The sequence below is a fragment of the Coffea eugenioides genome, chromosome 7, assembly GCF_003713205.1.
Source record: "Coffea eugenioides isolate CCC68of chromosome 7, Ceug_1.0, whole genome shotgun sequence".
Lineage (NCBI taxonomy): Eukaryota > Viridiplantae > Streptophyta > Magnoliopsida > Gentianales > Rubiaceae > Coffea > Coffea eugenioides.
Window position 1 is genome coordinate 11,408,906 of NC_040041.1, and position 18,714 is coordinate 11,427,619.

The 18,714-nt window shown below is 35.4% G+C and overlaps 2 protein-coding genes across 2 annotated transcripts; both read left to right on the forward strand.

Annotated features, from left to right (window-relative positions):
• Positions 1–694: 694 nt before the first annotated feature.
• On the forward strand, positions 695–4,483 carry LOC113776887 (putative late blight resistance protein homolog R1A-3). The gene has a single exon (XM_027321938.1). It carries the CDS (start codon positions 695–697, stop codon positions 4,481–4,483), a length of 3,789 nt encoding a protein of 1,262 aa, XP_027177739.1.
• A 9,671-nt stretch (positions 4,484–14,154) lies between these two features.
• LOC113777490 (late blight resistance protein R1-A-like) lies at positions 14,155–17,390 on the forward strand. The gene is made up of 2 exons (XM_027322596.1): positions 14,155–17,036; positions 17,284–17,390. The coding sequence occupies exons 1-2, from the start codon at positions 14,253–14,255 to the stop codon at positions 17,293–17,295; spliced, it is 2,796 nt and encodes a 931-aa protein (XP_027178397.1). The 5' UTR covers positions 14,155–14,252; the 3' UTR covers positions 17,296–17,390.
• The last annotated feature ends 1,324 nt before the right edge of the window (positions 17,391–18,714 follow it).

An 18,714-nucleotide genomic window follows, 5' to 3' on the forward strand; every position in this document is an offset into this window, starting at 1 on the left:
TCCTCTTTTTCTCTATTATTTCTCCTCTCGTCTATTGCCCTAGTTTTTTGATAGTTATGAATTTCGAATAGTGGCAACTGCTTCGTGGGTTTGGGAGAAGGTCTAAGTGGGAACCTTCATTTTCAACCTTTCATTTTGGGCGGGAGGACACTTACCAACGTTGATGCCGTTCCGTAACTTGCCGTTACCCTAAATACAATTTTAGATTTTTTTTTTCCTTCTCAATTAATAGAACGTCGTCGTTTTGGTCTCACCTGAACGCTTGCTGACTTGGACCATTTCTCGCCTCACGTTCGATTTTGTGAGGGGACCGTTCAGGAGCGGTCCGTCTGAGGACCGCTCCTGCCCCGTATCCGAAAACATCCGCCCTCGCCTGCCTTTGTCGGCTCGAGAGAATAGTAAGGAAATGTGACTCAACCGACTCTAGAAGAAACTAGAAAGCATCTGTGGCAATTTAACAAGCCAGAATGGTGACGTGCCTTTTCAAGAGCCACACGGTCCATCCAAGAATTTGCCAATAAGGTGAATGCGGTGTTGACTGCCGTTGTTGGTGGAGTAACTGTTTGCCACAGCAGGGCAAGATATTAATGTTGCGTATGTTAATCACCCTGAACTAAGTTCATTCGGCATCATTTGCTACACTATAATGACAGAGATCTGACATCAGAGTGAAAGAGAAGACACCATAATGAAGATGGCCTCCAGTAGTAGCCGCACTAGTGTCTTTGATGCTATTTTAGAGATAGGGCTCCAGTTCGATGATGAATTCGGGATGGACTTGCGTCGTCAATTTTGGAAGCTGAAGGAGGACGTACGCGTATTGCTACCCTTTGATCTGTATGTTACAAACTGCAGGAGGAAGCAGGAAATGTGTTGGGAACGCGATCTGGAGGAGAAGGGCAATACTAAGTCCGACAGTTTGAGACTCAGTACTATTTTGTCGAAGATTCAAGATCTGGAGGAAATGTCTGCTGTTTTTACATATATTCAGTCCGGTGCACCAAATCTTAATGACATCACAACTGAGCTCACCAGATTTAAGGAAAATATCAGGTTGTTTTTTGAGACAGAAATCCGACCATCGTGCATCATCAGTTTGTTGCACCACTACTCACTGGGAGATCCACGACTGGATACAAATTTGACTGACTCCATTTTAAATAATCTGGAGTTGCTTACCTGCTTGAATTACGGATTTGACAATGCTCTGCCTATTGTAATGAGAACCCTTCAAGCGAAGCTATTGTTCTTGCAGAGTTTAATTTGCTTTGCCACAGTGCAAGGTGTTGAGGGTAAGGGATTGATCGATCTGTTGATCCACGCTGAAGTTGTCGCTGTCAAAGCTGCACGCCTGATTTCTATATGTTGGTTTGATAGAAAAGACAAACAAATGCCCAAGGAAATGGAATTTCAAATTTCTCGACTGATACGCAAGGAGATTGATCCCGTTGATCCCCAAGTGCAAGAAACTTATATCCATGTCCTGACAGCTTCAAAGTTACCAAGATCGTCACACACTTTAGTGCTGGAGAATAACAAACATCTATTGGCCAACTTTATTGGCCATCTCCTGTATAATGTTATGGAGCTACTAGAACATTTTCCCAGTTTCTCGGTACCCGTGAAGGATCGAATGCTAATACTCCACGAGGGAGTAAGGTTCCTGAGTGTCCTCTTCCGGCAACAGCAAGAGAAATTCGACGGGCTACACGATCAAATGAAGAATCTTATTGGATTTGTGGCCTGTGATGCAGGAATTGTGATTTTATCCCTTTCAGCAACTGAAATGATGAAAGAAGGTTTGGCCAAGGAAACAGATCTGGCGCTTTATCATTTGGTCAAAGTGCTCAAGTTTATTACGACAGAATTTGCACAAATTTATCCGTCATCATCACAAAGCTTTCCTTGGACCAATGAGTTGGGCTACTTTGATTTCCTCCTAGAAAGTCTCCAGGAACTATCGAATTCTGAAGCTGATTCAATTCATTTCCCAAAGGATCATATCCACAAAGTGCAAGAGGATCTTATATTCTTAAGATCTTGCCTCAAGAATATTGTCGGGCAGCGCAACCAGAACCAAAAACTCCAAGCTCTTTGGGATCGTGGTATGGAGGTGGCCTATAAGGCAAAGTTACTCGTCAACTCTATTGTATCTCGGAATAAACCTGAATGTTTGGATACCCTAGCTGGAGATATAGAGCTGATTAGGATTGAGGCCCATGGAATCTTTGCCAGCCACAGCAATGGCACTGATGCTCAGAGAGTTACCAACAATTCAGCTCATACGTCATCAAAACTCAGTGGCCCAGCATTGAATGAAGCTACGGTGGGGCTTCATGAAGCGGTGAAGACAATCACCTGTAGACTTACCGGAGGTTTAAAGCAGCTGGATATTATTTCAATTGTTGGGATGGCAGGACTTGGTAAGACAACATTAGCAAACACAGTTTACGACCATATGCAAAATTCAGTTTCTCGCCACTTTCATATTCATGCTTGGTGTACTGTTTCTCAAGCATACAGCAAGCACAATTTGTTAGCCCAGATTTTGTGCAGTATTCATCGTGGTAGTCCTGGCGAATATCTTAACAAAGATGAAGATGAATTGGCTGAAGAGCTAAGGAAGGTTTTGTTGAGAAATAGGTATCTCATAGTTTTGGATGACTTATGGGACATTGAGGCATGGAATTTGTTGGAGAGATCATTTCCAAATGATGCAAACGGAAGCAGGATTCTCTTAACCAGTAGAATTCACAGTTTGCCATTGCAATTAAAACATGCTAGTGAACCTTACCATCTTCGCCAACTTACTGACAAAGACAGTTGGGCATTGCTGCAAAATAAGCTATTTGGCAAAGAAAGTTGTCCTCCAACACTGAATGAAGTTGGATTCCAAATTGCAAAAAATTGTAAGGGACTACCTCTTACAATTGTCCTTGTTGCTGGAATTCTTGCAACTACCGAGCAAGATTGCTGGAAAGAAGTTGCACAAACTCTATGTTCTAGCACCATTGTTGAGACTGAACAATGCAAGAGGACACTGGAGTTGAGTTACAGTAATTTACCAGGTCATCTGAGACCATGCCTTCTTTACTTTGGAGCATTCCCGGAAGATGCAGACGTCCCTGTCCGAAAATTGATCTGGCTTTGGAGCTCTGAAGGATTTCTGCAAAAGACTGAAGGAAAAATCTTAGAGGATATGGTCGATGAGTACTTGACCGATCTGGTCCAAAGAAGTTTAGTTATGGTCACCCGACAAAGATCTATAGGTGGTGCCAAAGCTTGCCGAATTCATGATTTGATACATGAGTTTTGTGTGGAAAAAGCCAAAGAAGAAAGTTTTCTACAGATTTCTCATGGGGAAAATGATCTTTTTACTCTGACTGGACTGCACAACCTTCACCGACTATGTATTTACAATTCCAAGCCAGAGAAGCTTAAGAAGTTAAAGGTATTCTTTCCCACTTTACGTTCTTTGCACTTCTCTGCTAAGTGGAAAGTGGTGCCTTATTTTCCAACTGGGGTTCTGTTATTTAAACTTCTTAGAGTGTTGGATTTGGGACGGTTTGATTTTACCTATGAATTTCCGATGGAAGTGGTATTGCTTGTTCACTTGAGATACTTGGCGATTCGGAGCGTTAAATCCGTGCCATCTGACATAGCTAACCTCTCAAGTTTAGAAACTTTCTTCTTGATACAAAGCTGGGATGATGTTGTGCTACCGAACACTATCTGGAACATTCAGACATTGAGGCATCTATTCATTAAAAGTTCCCGGTGTGGTTTTCGTTTTCCTGCTGACAGTCTTGCGGGCTCCCCGGATTTAAAACATTTGGAGACTTTAAGCCTTGCAATTGATTCCTCTTCTCAAAGCTTGCAGAAGATATTGACAAAGTTACCAAGCATCCGCAGGCTAAAATGCGTGTCTTACATTGAGAATTATAGTTCTTCCAGAAACTGGATTCTCGTGCTGGATGGTCTGAGTCGACTAGAGTCACTTAAAGTGAGAAATCTTGCTCCGTTGGAAATTAAATTCCCACTTTATTTGAAAAAGTTGACTCTCTCATGTACTCGTATGCCATGGACTGAAATTTCAACGATTGGAGAGCTGTCCAGTCTTGAAGTGCTTAAATTACGGCATGAAGCCTTTGTAGGGGAAAAATGGGAAATGAAAGCAGGGGAGTTCCTTAACCTCCGATTCTTGGAATTGACAAAATTGGACCTCCGAAGTTGGACTGCCACTTCTGACAATTTTTCCCGTCTTGAGAAGTTAGTTGTCCAAGACTGCTATGTACTGGAAGAGGTCCCTTTTTGTTTAGGGGAATGTTCAAATCTTGAAATGATAGAGCTCGCATGGTGCTGTAAGTCTGCTGTGACTTCTGTAAAGCAAATTCAACAAGAACAGATGGATGCAGGAAATGATGATCTAAGGGTCATTCTTGAAGATAATTGGGACTTTCCGATTCTTCAGAAGCGTGGTTGAATTAACTCTTCTCATCACTTGTGGCAATTGTGAACCAATTCATGTCTCTTGTTGAATTCGTTTAAGAGTCAATTCAGAGTGGGAACCAAATGATGTAATTTTATATTCATGTTTCTGGAAACAATTTCTTTGGCTTCAAGTTGATGCAGCTGTAACCAAATATTGTGATTGAAGTCATAAGAAAAATCATGCATTTACGAAGTTTACATTGTCTATCATTATTTTTTTTTTCTCATTCACGATTTTTTTTGACAATTTTTTCATTCAAGATTTATTAGTGTTCACAATCTATCATCCCAATTTATTTATTTATTTACTTTTTACCTTCGCACCCCTCCCCAAGCACTTCTTACCCATAATAAAGAACCGTACACTAAATATTAATATGTAAACTTGTTTGTGATTAACATATGATACACTTGTTTTGCAACATATATACATATATTAAGCACAGACCCACAAAAAAAAAAATCCTAAGACCTAGATTTTCTTACTATTTTCCTCCAACTTTCTATTTTACAATTCCTTTGACACTTTTATTCACTACAAGACTCTTGCATAGTAGGCTCATTCAAAAGTTGTATCTTGAATTTCTATTTCATAAAATTAATTTTTTCGGGCAATGAAGCTTGTTGCAATAATGTTATGTTTGCTGCATGCTTATGAGCAATTTCTAACCCTCAGTTCAGTTCAACATAGGACTGTTTATCAAAAATTTCCTTTTCATTTCTCATGTTCTTTTTCACTTTTACCTAGTATCTATATCAGAGATTTTCTTTTTAAACTAATGCCTCAATGATCGTTTCCACTACTTTGTTTATTTCTCTCTTGGCGAGATACGAAAAGATGTAGAAATATGTATTATTCAATATTTTAACTTTTGACAAGAAATTATACATTGTCGTGCTTATGATTTAACATATTTACCTTTTACATACTCATAAATTAATTTTTGTGTAAAAGATTAATTACCACAAAACATTAAGAATTTAAGATCTAAACAAAATTCATGCCAACTAGTTACTAGATCTCTTATGTTTTTCCTTAAATATTTGAAATTGGAGGTTCCCAATTCTTTGGTTTGAAGAGTAATTGATGTAATCAGAATCTAAAATGTTTTTCATGTTCTTTTATCGTTCATGTTTTGTAGTAGCACTTATCATCCATCATTTGTACCTTCCAAATGCCACTCCAGCAACAAACTTCAAAAAAAAAAAAAACAACGACACAACAGGGATTCTCAAACTCTGTACCTTAAAGATTTCCACGTTCAGGCCAACAAACTTCAAGAGTTCTAGCTCTTCTCCACCAGATGTATAGAAAATTTTTCATGTGCAAATAATCCATCTCTTTCCTCTGCGTGTACAAGATTTCTAATTCTTTTTGAACACCCCTCTTCTCCAACAACAACGGAGCAACTAGTATAATTGGGTAGTCCAATGATTACACATACTGACTCATTAACCTAAATTTAAAAAATTGTTATACTGGCTAAATATGTGACAAAACATCAGATTTTCCCTGTGTAAATCTTGAAAGTCCGATAGTTGACAGTAGCTCTGTTACCACTGCCACTATCTTGATTCCCTGTGTTATCTCGTCAAAATCTATCTTACAAGGACTTGAGGATAATCCATCTTGTGTTAAATCGTATTTTGCTTTGACGATGTACATCAGGGCATATCGAGAAAGTCCCACAAAGCAAAATGTTTAAGAGCCAGTCTTGCTTGTGTCCACGGTACCAGTTTGAGTAGTTCTATTTCCCTGCCCATTGTTTTTCTGCATGAATTCATACTTAAAAATCGATGGTGCCCCCCTACTGGGTTTTACAAGTGTCTTCGAGTATTATTATAATATATGTGAATCCCTCTCAACAATTCAAAGAAATTGAGGAAACTCTTCCGTGCTACAAATATTTGCATAATCTTGTTCCATATTATGGCATATAGCCCAATGTAGTTTTCTACTAGTAGAAGTATTTTCTTTTCCTCTGCATATGTTTTATGAATTTCCTTTTCAGTTAGTACCGTTATTGATAAGAAAGTGGAGCGAAATTGATCGTGACTTTCCTGGTTGGATAGTAGTACAATTATTTAACGTGGTGGACCTATAGAACTAGAAGCAGACTCAAATTATTGCACGACCTAACTTCTGAAAATGGGGAACGTAAATTAGTAGCGGTTGGAACTTGCAAGTTAAGTTTAAATGCACCGATTGAAAAAGTGAAGGTTGATGATTAGAGTGTGTTTGGATTGTAAGTTATTTGAGATATTTTTACTGTAAAATTTTTTGTGATGTGATGTATGTGAGATAAAAAGATAATTGGGAAGATAAAAAGGTGTATTGAAAATTGTAATGGTGATATAAGCAAATATATTTGGTCAAATAACTTACAATCCAAACACACTCTGCGCGCTTCTTTTGTTTTTGCTTATACAGTACTTCGCAAGATTATTTTAAGTTGAAAATAAAGATACTAAAATAAAATTATGAGAACCCACAAGATGAAATGAAGTTAAAGATGCAGATGTTAAAATAACTTCTAGGACATGTTAAATTAACCCATACTCAAAAATCTTACAGGTAATATAGAATCCGGGACATTTTCTTGCGATCTTGAAATGGTTGAGAAGATTGAAAAATTGACACTAGATTACTATGGCCCAACAATTGTCAAGATGAGTCAGCTCAAGTAGTAGAGAAAAAAAAAAAAAAAAAAGAGGTTTTCAAATCCCATCTTCAATATCTTTTTCATAGTAGGCTATTTGTAGTTACAATCATATGATCCCATTGAAAATTTGTTGAAGATGTGAACTATGAAATAACTCCCCTTGTGCTTCTGTTCAATCATTCTTTGATTCCCTCTAAGAGCCTCATTTACACCTATTAATCAGTAGAAATTTCTCGAATATGATGCAGGAACATTTTTTATTTTTTCCTTTCCCAAAAGTAAAATGACTTTTTTCTTTTTTATTTGTTTTTTTGGGGAGAGTTTGAATTGATCATTGTGTATGCAAGGCTTTTTGGCAATGGAGATTGTCTATTATTAAGGAGAAAATTGTAGTACTGTTACTGATAAGAAAGTAGACCTGTGAAAGAGCCTGTGAGTTTCCTAGCAGTGTAGTCGTACAATTATTGATTGTGATGGATCTATAGGTTAGCATTTTTCCGAGCAATGACATAAGAAATATAGTGAAATTACTGCATGTGAAGTTGTGTGGTAATAACTTTTGGATTGCTATTTTTAGAATTTTTGTAAAAAATATACCATAATGATTTGATGCAAATGAGTTAAAAAAGTGATTAAAAATATATTTATAAAAAACTTAAAATTTTTTCTACAAAAAATCACAGTCTAAACAAGGCCGTTCTATGTTAGAATAATGAGATCATTGAAGCTGATTTTGAAAATTATGACTTCAAAGTTGATTTTGACTTCTTGGATAGATGATTAATTGTGCACTTAATTTGTGAATATTTTGCCTTTTATTTTACCAAAACATGATATTAATTATTAGATTATACTCATATATGATTTTTGGTGTTGTTTCTCGGAATTTATAGTGAAAATAGAGTAAAAAGTGCATTAAATAAGAAATATACAAAAGATTATATTCTGCAAGGCGCAACCACGTCTTAATCTGATGAGGAATTTGAAATGACCCTGCCTGATATTTCTACATATCGATTCAGAACGGAATTACTTTCCTTACGGAGCTAGACTTTGTGATTAATTTTTAAGAACAGTTGATAATCCTCATGTAAAATGCCAAAATTTCCTCAAATAAATAAAAAATGCTACTTTATATAACACACACGATTCTACAGGATAGAAATAAAATGAAAATGGCCAGCTTTTTTTATTTTAGGAATTCTTACATTTATGTCTGCTGCTTAGGCACTTAGTAATTTTCAGTCGCTTTTGTACGGTTATCCCAAATAAATATATGAAAAGCGTTAATCTAAGCCTGCTGATCATAGAGCATGCCTGTTACAATTTATGAATACTCAATCAAAGCGGAGGAGGGGGATTGATGTTGATTTTTTTTTTCTCACTTTTTAAACTTATTTTCTTAGCCTCACCAGTCACAACAAAGGGAAAATGTTCACTCCACTTGAAAAAATATTGGGTAAACTGCTAATAACCTCCTGTGATTTTACATATTGCCTCACAATCTTCTTAACATATCAAAATATTCATCTAATATGAAATGCAAATTAATATATAGTACCTCTGATTATAGTGATTGATTCAAATGTGCTCTAAAAATTCATTTTGTAAAATTATAATATCCACTTAACCACTAGCGGAACCATTACAGGGTGGAAAGTGGCACACCACTCCTCCCCTTCCTTAAGTTTGAAAAATCTTGTTTTGCACTCCTATGTTACCTTAGTTAACCAAAAAAAAAAAAAAAAATTACCTTGGTAAATTATTTCATATTAACATTTTGCCTCCCTTACCCTCCCCTTAAAAACTTGATATTAAGTCCATTCTAATCTAATCTTGAGAATCAGTGACTTTACTAGTGATTAATTGCTTTGCTCTTGAGTAAATTATTTTACAAATTAAAATTCTTAAAGATGTATAATAGCTAACATTTTAGGTTTTATGTTATATGTTACAGTTTTAATTAATGTAATTTATTTAACTTTGATAGTTATACTATCATAAAATATTTCAATGTTATATATCCTCAATTCCACATATAAAATAATCTTTACTCTTGGGAAAGAAATTTCTATAGTTCACATAAATTTAAGGCAAATGCAAATTGAATCTGGAATAAATGAGCGCACTAAGATCAAGTTTTTAGGGAAAAAACTAAAAGGGCTTCACTGTCATCCTTACAAATACGTACATCTCTTTTTAAAAAATTAGAAGAAACGCAAAAATCTGTATATTAACTTTTTTGTCATCATGCACTTCATTGGAATCATTAAATTCTAAGTTGCTGCTTGTTAATTCTATGTTCAGATTAATCAAAAATAAAAAAAAGAGAAAGAGAAAAGCCAACATTTTCATTTTCATGACAGAATTTAAAAAAGGGTTATTATCACTATACCCCCTTAAACTATATCACTCTTATCAATTTACCCCCTAACATTATTTTTTAGTCACTTTACCCTCACAAGTAATTCAACTCAACATATTAACAAATTTTGGACAAAAATACCCTTTTATTTTATAGCATTACTACATTGTTATTATCACTTTATTCTTTTATATTATAGTGATACAATCACTTTAGTTCCTAACATTATTTTTTAAGCATTTTACCTTATCATTAATCTAACTAGTATGGTCAAAAAATTTTAAATATATTTACCCTTTTTTCATATATAATTAAAAATAAAAAGTTGGAATGGTTATTCTTCCTTTTTTTCACTTTAAGAGATAAAAAATATATAAAAATAAAAGAGTTTTCTCAAATTTCTTTTTTCACACTTATTAATACTCGAAAAAGAAAAAGAGATGGGAAAGAAGGAGATAGAAAATTAGATTTTGCAAAGAAAGAAATTAAAGAAAAGTATAACATTATCGTATTACTTTAAGGTTGTCGAGATTAGAACTGAAATTTGGTAGTAAACAGAAAAGTGAAATAATTTTAAAATAATAAAAGTATTCAATTCTTTCTTATTTGTAATTTTTTTAAAAAAATTGAGCTCTCTCTCCCCCTCTCCATCTTTCTATTTTTTTCAATATTAATAAGATTGTCAAGAAGAAAGAAATGAATTCTTTGACTTTTTTTCTTGATACTAAAAAGGAGAAGAATCACTTTAAATTTTTTATTATTTTTATTATGCAAAGAGGAGGGTATTTGCTTCTAAAGTTTTTTAACTTGATAAGTTGGTTTAATGGTAAGATAAATTGCTTAAAACATAACTCTAGAGGAAAAATTGATAATGAGACTATAGTTTATGAGGGTAAAGTAATAATTATTTTAAGAGTTAAACATGTCTTTTTTCTTTAATTAACAAATTCCATTAAGTTTGACAGTTAGTCTTGGGGGTAAAGTGACTAAAAGATAACGTTAAGGGGAAAATTGATAGTGACACCAAACGTTAAGGGAATAAAGTGATAATAACCCTTAAAAAAATTAGAATTAATCTTTCTTTCACTTTGCAGAAAAGGAGACCAAAGGGTAAGCTGCGTGTGAAGGAAGCCACTCCAAATTGAGATGCCTGCTGGGCCTATGAACACTATTCCTAAGACAGGAGATTGGACTTGGAAATGTGCTTAGTCTAGAAGCATAATAAGTAATTTCATTTGAACTTGAATTTTAATTCTACTAATGTGACAAGTATCTAAATCTATTAGTGTACATATTATTAGTATATAAAAAATTAATTTTAAAAAATAAAATTAATCTTTTATACACTGATATATATAGTAGCATTGCATGTCACGTAATCTCAAATTAAATTTAAAATTTTATTTTTTTAATTGTGTGGTATGTATCCAGTGGAGTTAGTGTATGCAAGATCCAAAACAAATTGCTACTTGCTAGCTCAATGCAACTAAGAGCTAACTGCACCTAATTTGGAGGAGGGTTGGATTGAATTGGACAGTGGAAGAAATTGTAAGTAAAATATCTTGAATTTCTCTCACTTATAAAAAGGAAAAAAAGTAAAAGAAAAATTGTGTCTAATCTTTAACGAGCTTTAGGAATAAAGAATGGTTATTAAGATTAAAAAGCTCAAATAAAAATCAAGGTGACGATCTTCTCATTTGAAATTTGTATAGTTAAAACAAAAATTTTAAAAATTAAAATTGCCATAGCTCCCAGCCAATTAGTACTACCAATAATTATCGAGGCCCAGGATGCAATCAGGCGACCAGCCTAAGATCAAAAAAAAAAAACGCAAAACGACATGTGTTTCTGGCTGAAAGTTGCAACAAAAGGTTTCTTGAAAAGCACCACCACTGAGCGGTGTGGACTCTGGATTGGAGGTGGAAAGCATCTTCATAGTGAAATCTTTTTGTTTATTTGTAAAAAATAATAAAAGAAAAACAAAAGAAAAACAGCATTATTGTGGGCAAGAAGATGAAAAGCATATTCTTCACAATAGCTTTAGTTTTGTCGGCAAGAAAGTGGAGGCTTGCTGCTTTGAAGAGTGTTAGCAATTATATTTTATACGGATACATATCCGTGTTTAAATTTTGGGCAAATTATATTTTACCCCCTATAGTTTAGTATTTTCACATAATTCCCTATAGTTTCAAAAGCTATGCATAACCCCTCATAATTTAGATTAAGGTGTCAAAGTGACAGAAACAGTCATTCGTAATGGAACTTCTAAAAATGCCGAAATTACCCTTATAAATACATAATACACTAAGCCAGTATAATTTTTATGTTTTACTTTATAACCCCTTTATGGTTCAATATTTTACCATATAACTCCCTTATAGTTTTCAAAATATACACATAACCCCCTTGGTTAATAAATAATTTTCAACTTTATATAAGAGTATTTTCGACATTTTAGATGACTCCATTACGAATGATCATTTTCGTCACTTTAACATTGTAATTCAAATTATTAGGGGGTTATATATAACTTTTGAAACTATAGAGGGTTATGTAAAAAATACTAAACCACAAAGCAGCAAAGTGAAACTTGTCCTTAAATTTTTAGCGTATAAATATATTATAATATTATATTATATTTTATTTATATATATTGCTTTATTTAGAACACAATAATGTAACGGAATCATATATTAAATGATATAAAATATACAATAATCGGATGGAACCGTACTGGCCTCTCTCCCCTCTTTTTAGATGTTTAGCGAGTCTCGAAAGTCTGCTTATCTTGTCTTTCTGCGTCTTTTCTTAAATCTTTAGGGTGACTTCTCGTGTTAAACCCAAACTGCACTAGCCCTTCTACCCTTTTCTTAGATGTTTGGTGAGTCTCGAAAATATGCTTATCTTTTCTTTTCTTTTTTTTTTTCTCCTCTTTGTAAATCTTTAGGGTGACTTCTTGTGATTTAATGGGTTTCCTCTTCTTGTAATTTTTTTTCTTTTCACTGCAAAGATAACAAACAAATCCAACTTCGGAGAAAAATGATTTTCACTCCTATCAATCATTCAAACTTCAAACCTTTCCCTATGGAGGAAGTTTGAGGAGAGTTTTAGGCAAATTGGATTAAACGAATGTGGTCCTTTAAAAGCTTTGTTTAGATTATTAACAAGAATGAGAGGAAAAATTGAAAGTTACAAAAAAAAAAAAAAAAACCAGAATTTTCAAGGAAGCTGTATCTTCATATCCGAGACTCCGATCTAATCCGGACATTCTTTCAAGTAAATCTCCTAAGACGTATGCAATGATACCCAAATCTAATGTTTGCTTTATTTTTTTTTTTTTTTTTTTTGGCTTGCGTTTCTGCTTTTGGATTTAAAAAAAAAAATTGCAGCCCTTAATTTTAGATACCTCTCCTGAGGTTTTGACCAATTTACTTAGCTCCTTTAAGGTCTTGAAAATTACATCAACATCCCTTACCAATTTAAAATGACATTACTAACATTAATATTTTAATAAAAGTCCCATGTTGCCATATTTATACAAAGGATGAATTTTATATTTTTCCCTTTTATTATTTATTTCTTTAATATTTCATTAAAAAATATAGAAGGACTATCAATATTGTACATAACATCTATCTAGATCAAATTTTAAACTAGTAATATTTTTTTTTATGATTTTTAATATCATTCAATTTTTTTAGCTCTTATTTTTTTGGTATCAAATTCAAGAATAAATCGACAAGAACTAAAACTAAATGGCTCAAAAGCATTACCAAATTAAGGTAGTTCCATCAGTGAACTAGTACATAAACTTTTCTTCAAAAAAAAAAAAAAAAACTAGTTCATTAACTTAAAAAAAAAAACCAAGATAACACTTTCTCTCTATCCTAAAAAGAATCTATATCCCTAATAAAACACTACAAAAGGTAACCTATTAAAGAAAACATTTATTGTTATAGTTGATTATAAAACAATAACTATTGACATGAAAAACTTAAAGCAATTCCTTTTATAATTGTGTTAAATTACTTTACAATTATTTAAAAGAATAAATTAAACTTTATGAGATAAAGGCATTTAGGGTACTTATTAAACTTTTCATCATATTTTAAGGTGTGGTTAGCAAAGCATTAGATCAAATGAGGTAAGTGTAAGTTTTAAAACTTCAATGGAACTAGTGAAATTATCCCAGTTGATTTTTGATTCCTCCGGTTTGTGTTTTGCATTAGGATATTCTAAATCTGCTGAAATTCTTGGGTGCAGTGCGTTGAAAGAAATTAGCTTTATTACCAATTTTGAGCTAGTTTATATTTTAAGAAAATGTTTGTCTCTTACGTAAATTGCGCTTGCCTTTCATCAGTTTTAGAGAATAGCAAGGAAATGTTATTCAGCCCATGGTTGTTAGTTAACTGAGTCTTGGAGAAACTAGAAAGCATCTGTGGCCATTTAACAAGCCAAAGGGGTGACGTGCCTTTTCAAGAACCACACGGTCCATGGGTGGGGCAGTCGACCGGGTTCATTCAAGAATTTGCTGATAAGGTGAATGTGTGTTTGCAGTTGACTGTCGTTCTTGAGGGGAGTAATTGTTGCCACAGCAGAGCGAGAAAAAAAGGAGTCTTGTCGCAATATTTAATTATTCAAGAGGAATTTGTAGATCTTGAACTAAGTTCATTCAGCATAATTTGCTGCACTAGACAGAGATCTGATATCAGAGTGAAAAAGAAGACACCATAATGAAGATGGCCTCCAGTAGTAGCCGCACTAGTGTCTTTGATTCTATTTTAGAGCATCTGGACAGGCTTGAGGAGATGGGGCTCCAGTTAGATGATGAATTCAGGATCGACTTTCGTCCTCAATTGTGGGAGCTGAAGGACGACGTACGCGTATTGCTACCCTTTGATCTGTATGTTACAAATTGCAGGAGGAAGCAGGAAATGTGTTGGGAACACGATGTGGAGGAGAAGCGTAATACTAAGTCCGACAGTTTGAGACTTCGTATTATTTTTTCGACGATCTGGAGGGAACACGACGGTCTGTCTGCTGAGTCTGCTGATCTTACATATATTCAGTCTGGTGCATCAAATCTCAGTGACCTCAAAACTATAATTAAGGAAAATATCAGGTTATTGTTTGGGACAGTAATCCGACCATCGTGCATCATCAGCTTGCTGCACCACTGCTCACTGGGAGATCCACGACTAGTTACAAATTTGATTGACTCTGGTTTAGCGAGTCTGGACTGGGCTGCTCAATGGGTTTACAAATTTCACAAAGCTCTGCCTATTGTATTGAGAACCCTTGAAGCGAAGCTATCGTTCTTGAAGAGTTTCATTTGCTTTGCCACAGCGCAAGGCGTTGTGGTTAACCAATTGATAGATCTGTTGATCCACGCTCAAGTTGTGGCAGTCAAAGCTGCCTTTTTGATTTCAATATATTGGTTTAACAGAAACAGTGAACAAGTGTGCAATGAAATGGAATCTCAAATTTCTCGACTGATACGCAAGGAGATTGATCCCGTTCATCCCCAAGTGCGAGAAACTTATATCCATGTCCTGACAGCTTCAAAGTTATCAAGATCGTCACACACTTTAGTGCTGGAGAAGAATAAGCATCTATTGGCCAACTTTATTGATTGTCTCCTGTGTAATGTTATGGAGCTACTAGAACATTTTCCCAGTTTCTCGGTTCTGGTGAAGGATCAAATGCAAATACTCCACGAGGGAGTAAGGTTCCTGAGAAACCTCTTCGGGCGGCAGCAAGAGAAATTCAACGGGCTACATGATCAAATGAAGGATCTTATTGGATTTGTGGTCTGTGATGCAGGAATTGTGATTTTCTCCCTTTCAGCGACTGAAATGAAAGAAGGTTTGGCCAAGGAAACAGATCTTGCGCTTTTTCATCTGGTCAAAGTGCTCAAGTTTATTATGGCAGAATTTGCTCAAATTTATCCATCACCATCATTCAGCTTTCCTTGGACCAATGACTTGGGCTGCTTTGATTTCCTCCTAGAAAGTCTCCAAGAACTATCGAATTCTGAAGCTGATTCAATTGATTTCCCAAAGGATCATATCCACAGAGTGCAAGAGGATCTTACGTTCTTAAGATCTTTGCTCAAGAATATTGTCGGGCAGCGCAACCAGAACGTAAAACTCCAAGCTCTTTGGAATCGTGGTATGGAGGTGGCCTATAAGGCAAAGTTACTCATCAACTCTATTGTATTTGGGGATAAATCTGAATGTTTGGATACCCTTGCTGGAGATATTGAGCTGATGAGGACTGAGGCCCTTGGAATCTGTGACAGCCTCGGCCATGGCACTGATGCTCAGAGAGTTACCAACAATTCAGCTGATACGACATCAAAACTCAGAACCCCAGCACTGAATGAAGCTCCGGTGGGTCTTGATGAAGCAGTAAAGACAATCATCAATAGACTTACCACTGGTTCAAAGCAGCTGGATATTGTTTCAATTGTTGGTATGGGGGGACTCGGTAAGACAACATTAGCAAACACAGTTTACAACCGTATGCAAAATTCAGTTTGTCGCCACTTTCATATTCATGCTTGGTGTACTGTTTCTCAAGCATATAGCAAGCACAATTTGTTAGCGCAGATTTTGTGCAGTATTCATCATGGTAGTCCTGGGGAATATCTTAACAAAGATGAAGATGGTTTGGCTGAAGAGCTAAGGAGGGTTTTGTTGAGAAATAGGTATCTCATAGTTTTGGATGACTTGTGGGACATTAAGGCATGGAATTTGTTGGAGAGATCATTTCCAAATGATGCAAACGGAAGCAGGATTCTCTTAACCAGTAGAATTCACAGTTTGCCATTGCAATTAAAACATGATAGCGAACCTTACCATCTTCGCCAACTTACTGACGAAGAGAGTTGGGCATTGCTGCAAAATAAACTATTTGTCGAAGAAGGATGTCCTCCAACACTAACTAGAGTTGGATTCCAAATTGCAAAAAACTGTAAGGGACTACCTCTCACAATTATCCTTGTTGCTGGAATTCTTGCAACTACTGAGCAAGATTGCTGGGTAGAAGTTGCAAAAACTCTAAGTTCTAGCACTATTGTTGAGACTGAACAATGCAAGAGGACACTGGAGTTGAGTTACAGTAATTTACCAGGTCATCTGAAGCCATGTCTTCTTTACTTCGGAGCATTCCCAGAAGATAAAGACGTTCCTGTCCGAAAATTGATCTGGGTTTGGACCTCTGAAGGATTTCTGCAAAAGACTGAAGGAAAGAGCTTAAAGAATGTGGCTGATGAGTACTTGACTGATCTGGTCCAAAGAAGTTTAGTTATGGTCACCCGACAAAGATCTATAAGTGGTGCCAAAGCTTGCCGAATTCATGACTTGATACATGAGTTTTGTGTGAAAAAAGCCAAAGAAGAAAGTTTTCTACAGATTTCTCATGGGGAAAATGATCTTTTTACTCTGACTGGACCGCATAACCTTAATCGACTATGTATTTACAATACGGAGCCGCAGAAGCTTAAAATGTCAAAGGTATTCTTTCCCAATTTACGTTCTTTGCTCTTCTTTGCTAAGTTGAATATGGTGCCTTATTTTCCGACCGAGGTTCTTTTATTCAAACTTCTCAGCGTGTTGGATTTGGGGAGCTTTGATTTTAAGTATAAATTTCCGATGGAAGTGGTATTGCTTGTTCACTTGAGATACTTGGCGATTCGGATCAGTAGGTCCGTGCCATCTGAAATATCCAACCTCTCAAGATTAGAAACTTTTTGGGTGACAGAAAGCTGGTTGAATGTTGAGCTGCCGAACACTATCTGGAACATTCAGACATTGAGGCATCTATACATTGCAAGTGACATCACTGGTTTTCATTTTCCTGCTGATAATCTTGCGGGCTTCCCGGATTTAAAACATTTAGAGACTTTAAGCCTTGCAATTGATTCCTCTTCTCAAAGCTTGCAGAAGATATTGACAAAGTTACCAAGCATCCGCAGGCTAAAATGCGTGCCACTAGAGCATTCTACTTCTTCCGGAGGCTGTATTCTCATGCTGGATGGTCTATGTAGACTAGAATCACTTAAGGTGAGTTATTTTGTCCCATTGGGGGTTAAATTCCCACTGTATTTGAAAAAGTTGACTCTCTCATGTACTCGTATGCCATGGACTGAAATTTCAACAATTGGAAAGCTGCCGAGTCTTGAAGTGCTTAAATTACGGTATGAAGCCTTTGTAGGGGAAAAATGGGAAATGAAAGCAGGGGAGTTTTCCAGCCTCCGATTCTTGAAATTGACACAATTAGACCTCAACAGTTGGACTGCCTCTTCTGATAATTTTTCCCGTCTTGAGAAATTATTTGTGCGAAGCTGCATGAGGCTGGAAGAGGTCCCTTCTTGTTTAGGAGAATGTTCGTATCTTGAAATGATAGAGCTCAAATGGTGCCGTGAGTCTGCTGTGACTTCTGTAAAGCAAATTCAACAAGAACAGATGGATGCAGGAAATGAGGGTCTAAGAGTCATTCTTGAAAATAAATGGGATGATGAGGATCTATCCGATTCTTCAGAAGCAGAGTCATGTGATTATGCTGATCTATCTGATTCTTAAGAAGCAAATGTTTGACTCTTGAAATGATCGAGCTCAAGTGGTGCACTGCGTCTGCTGCAACTTCTGTAAAGCAAATTCAACAAGAACAGACGGATATGGGAAATGAGGATCTAAGGGTCATTCTTGAAAATAATCAAAATAATTGGGACTGCTGAGTACTCTTCTCATCACAGTATTCGTTTAAGAGTCATTAATTCGGATTGGGACTGCACTCTACAGTATTATTTGTATGTGTTGAATCAGTTCAATGATGTAATTTTATATTCAATGTTTCCGTAAGCAATTTCGGAGTTCTTCAATTCTTTGGCTTGAAGTTGGTGCAGCTGTGACTTTGTGATTGCAGTCATAAGAAAAGTCATGCATTTACGAAGTCCAAAATAAAGAACCGTACACTAAAATTATTAATATGTAAACTTCTTTGTGATTAACATATGATACGCTTGTTTTGCAACATATATTAAGTATAGACCCAAAAAAAAAAAAAAAAATATCCTAAGGCCATTAGCTTTCTATTTTTCATTTCCTTTGACACTTTATTCGCTATAAGACTCATGCGTGTAGTCTTACTTCAAAGTTGTATCTTGAATTTCTATTTCATAAAATTAACTTT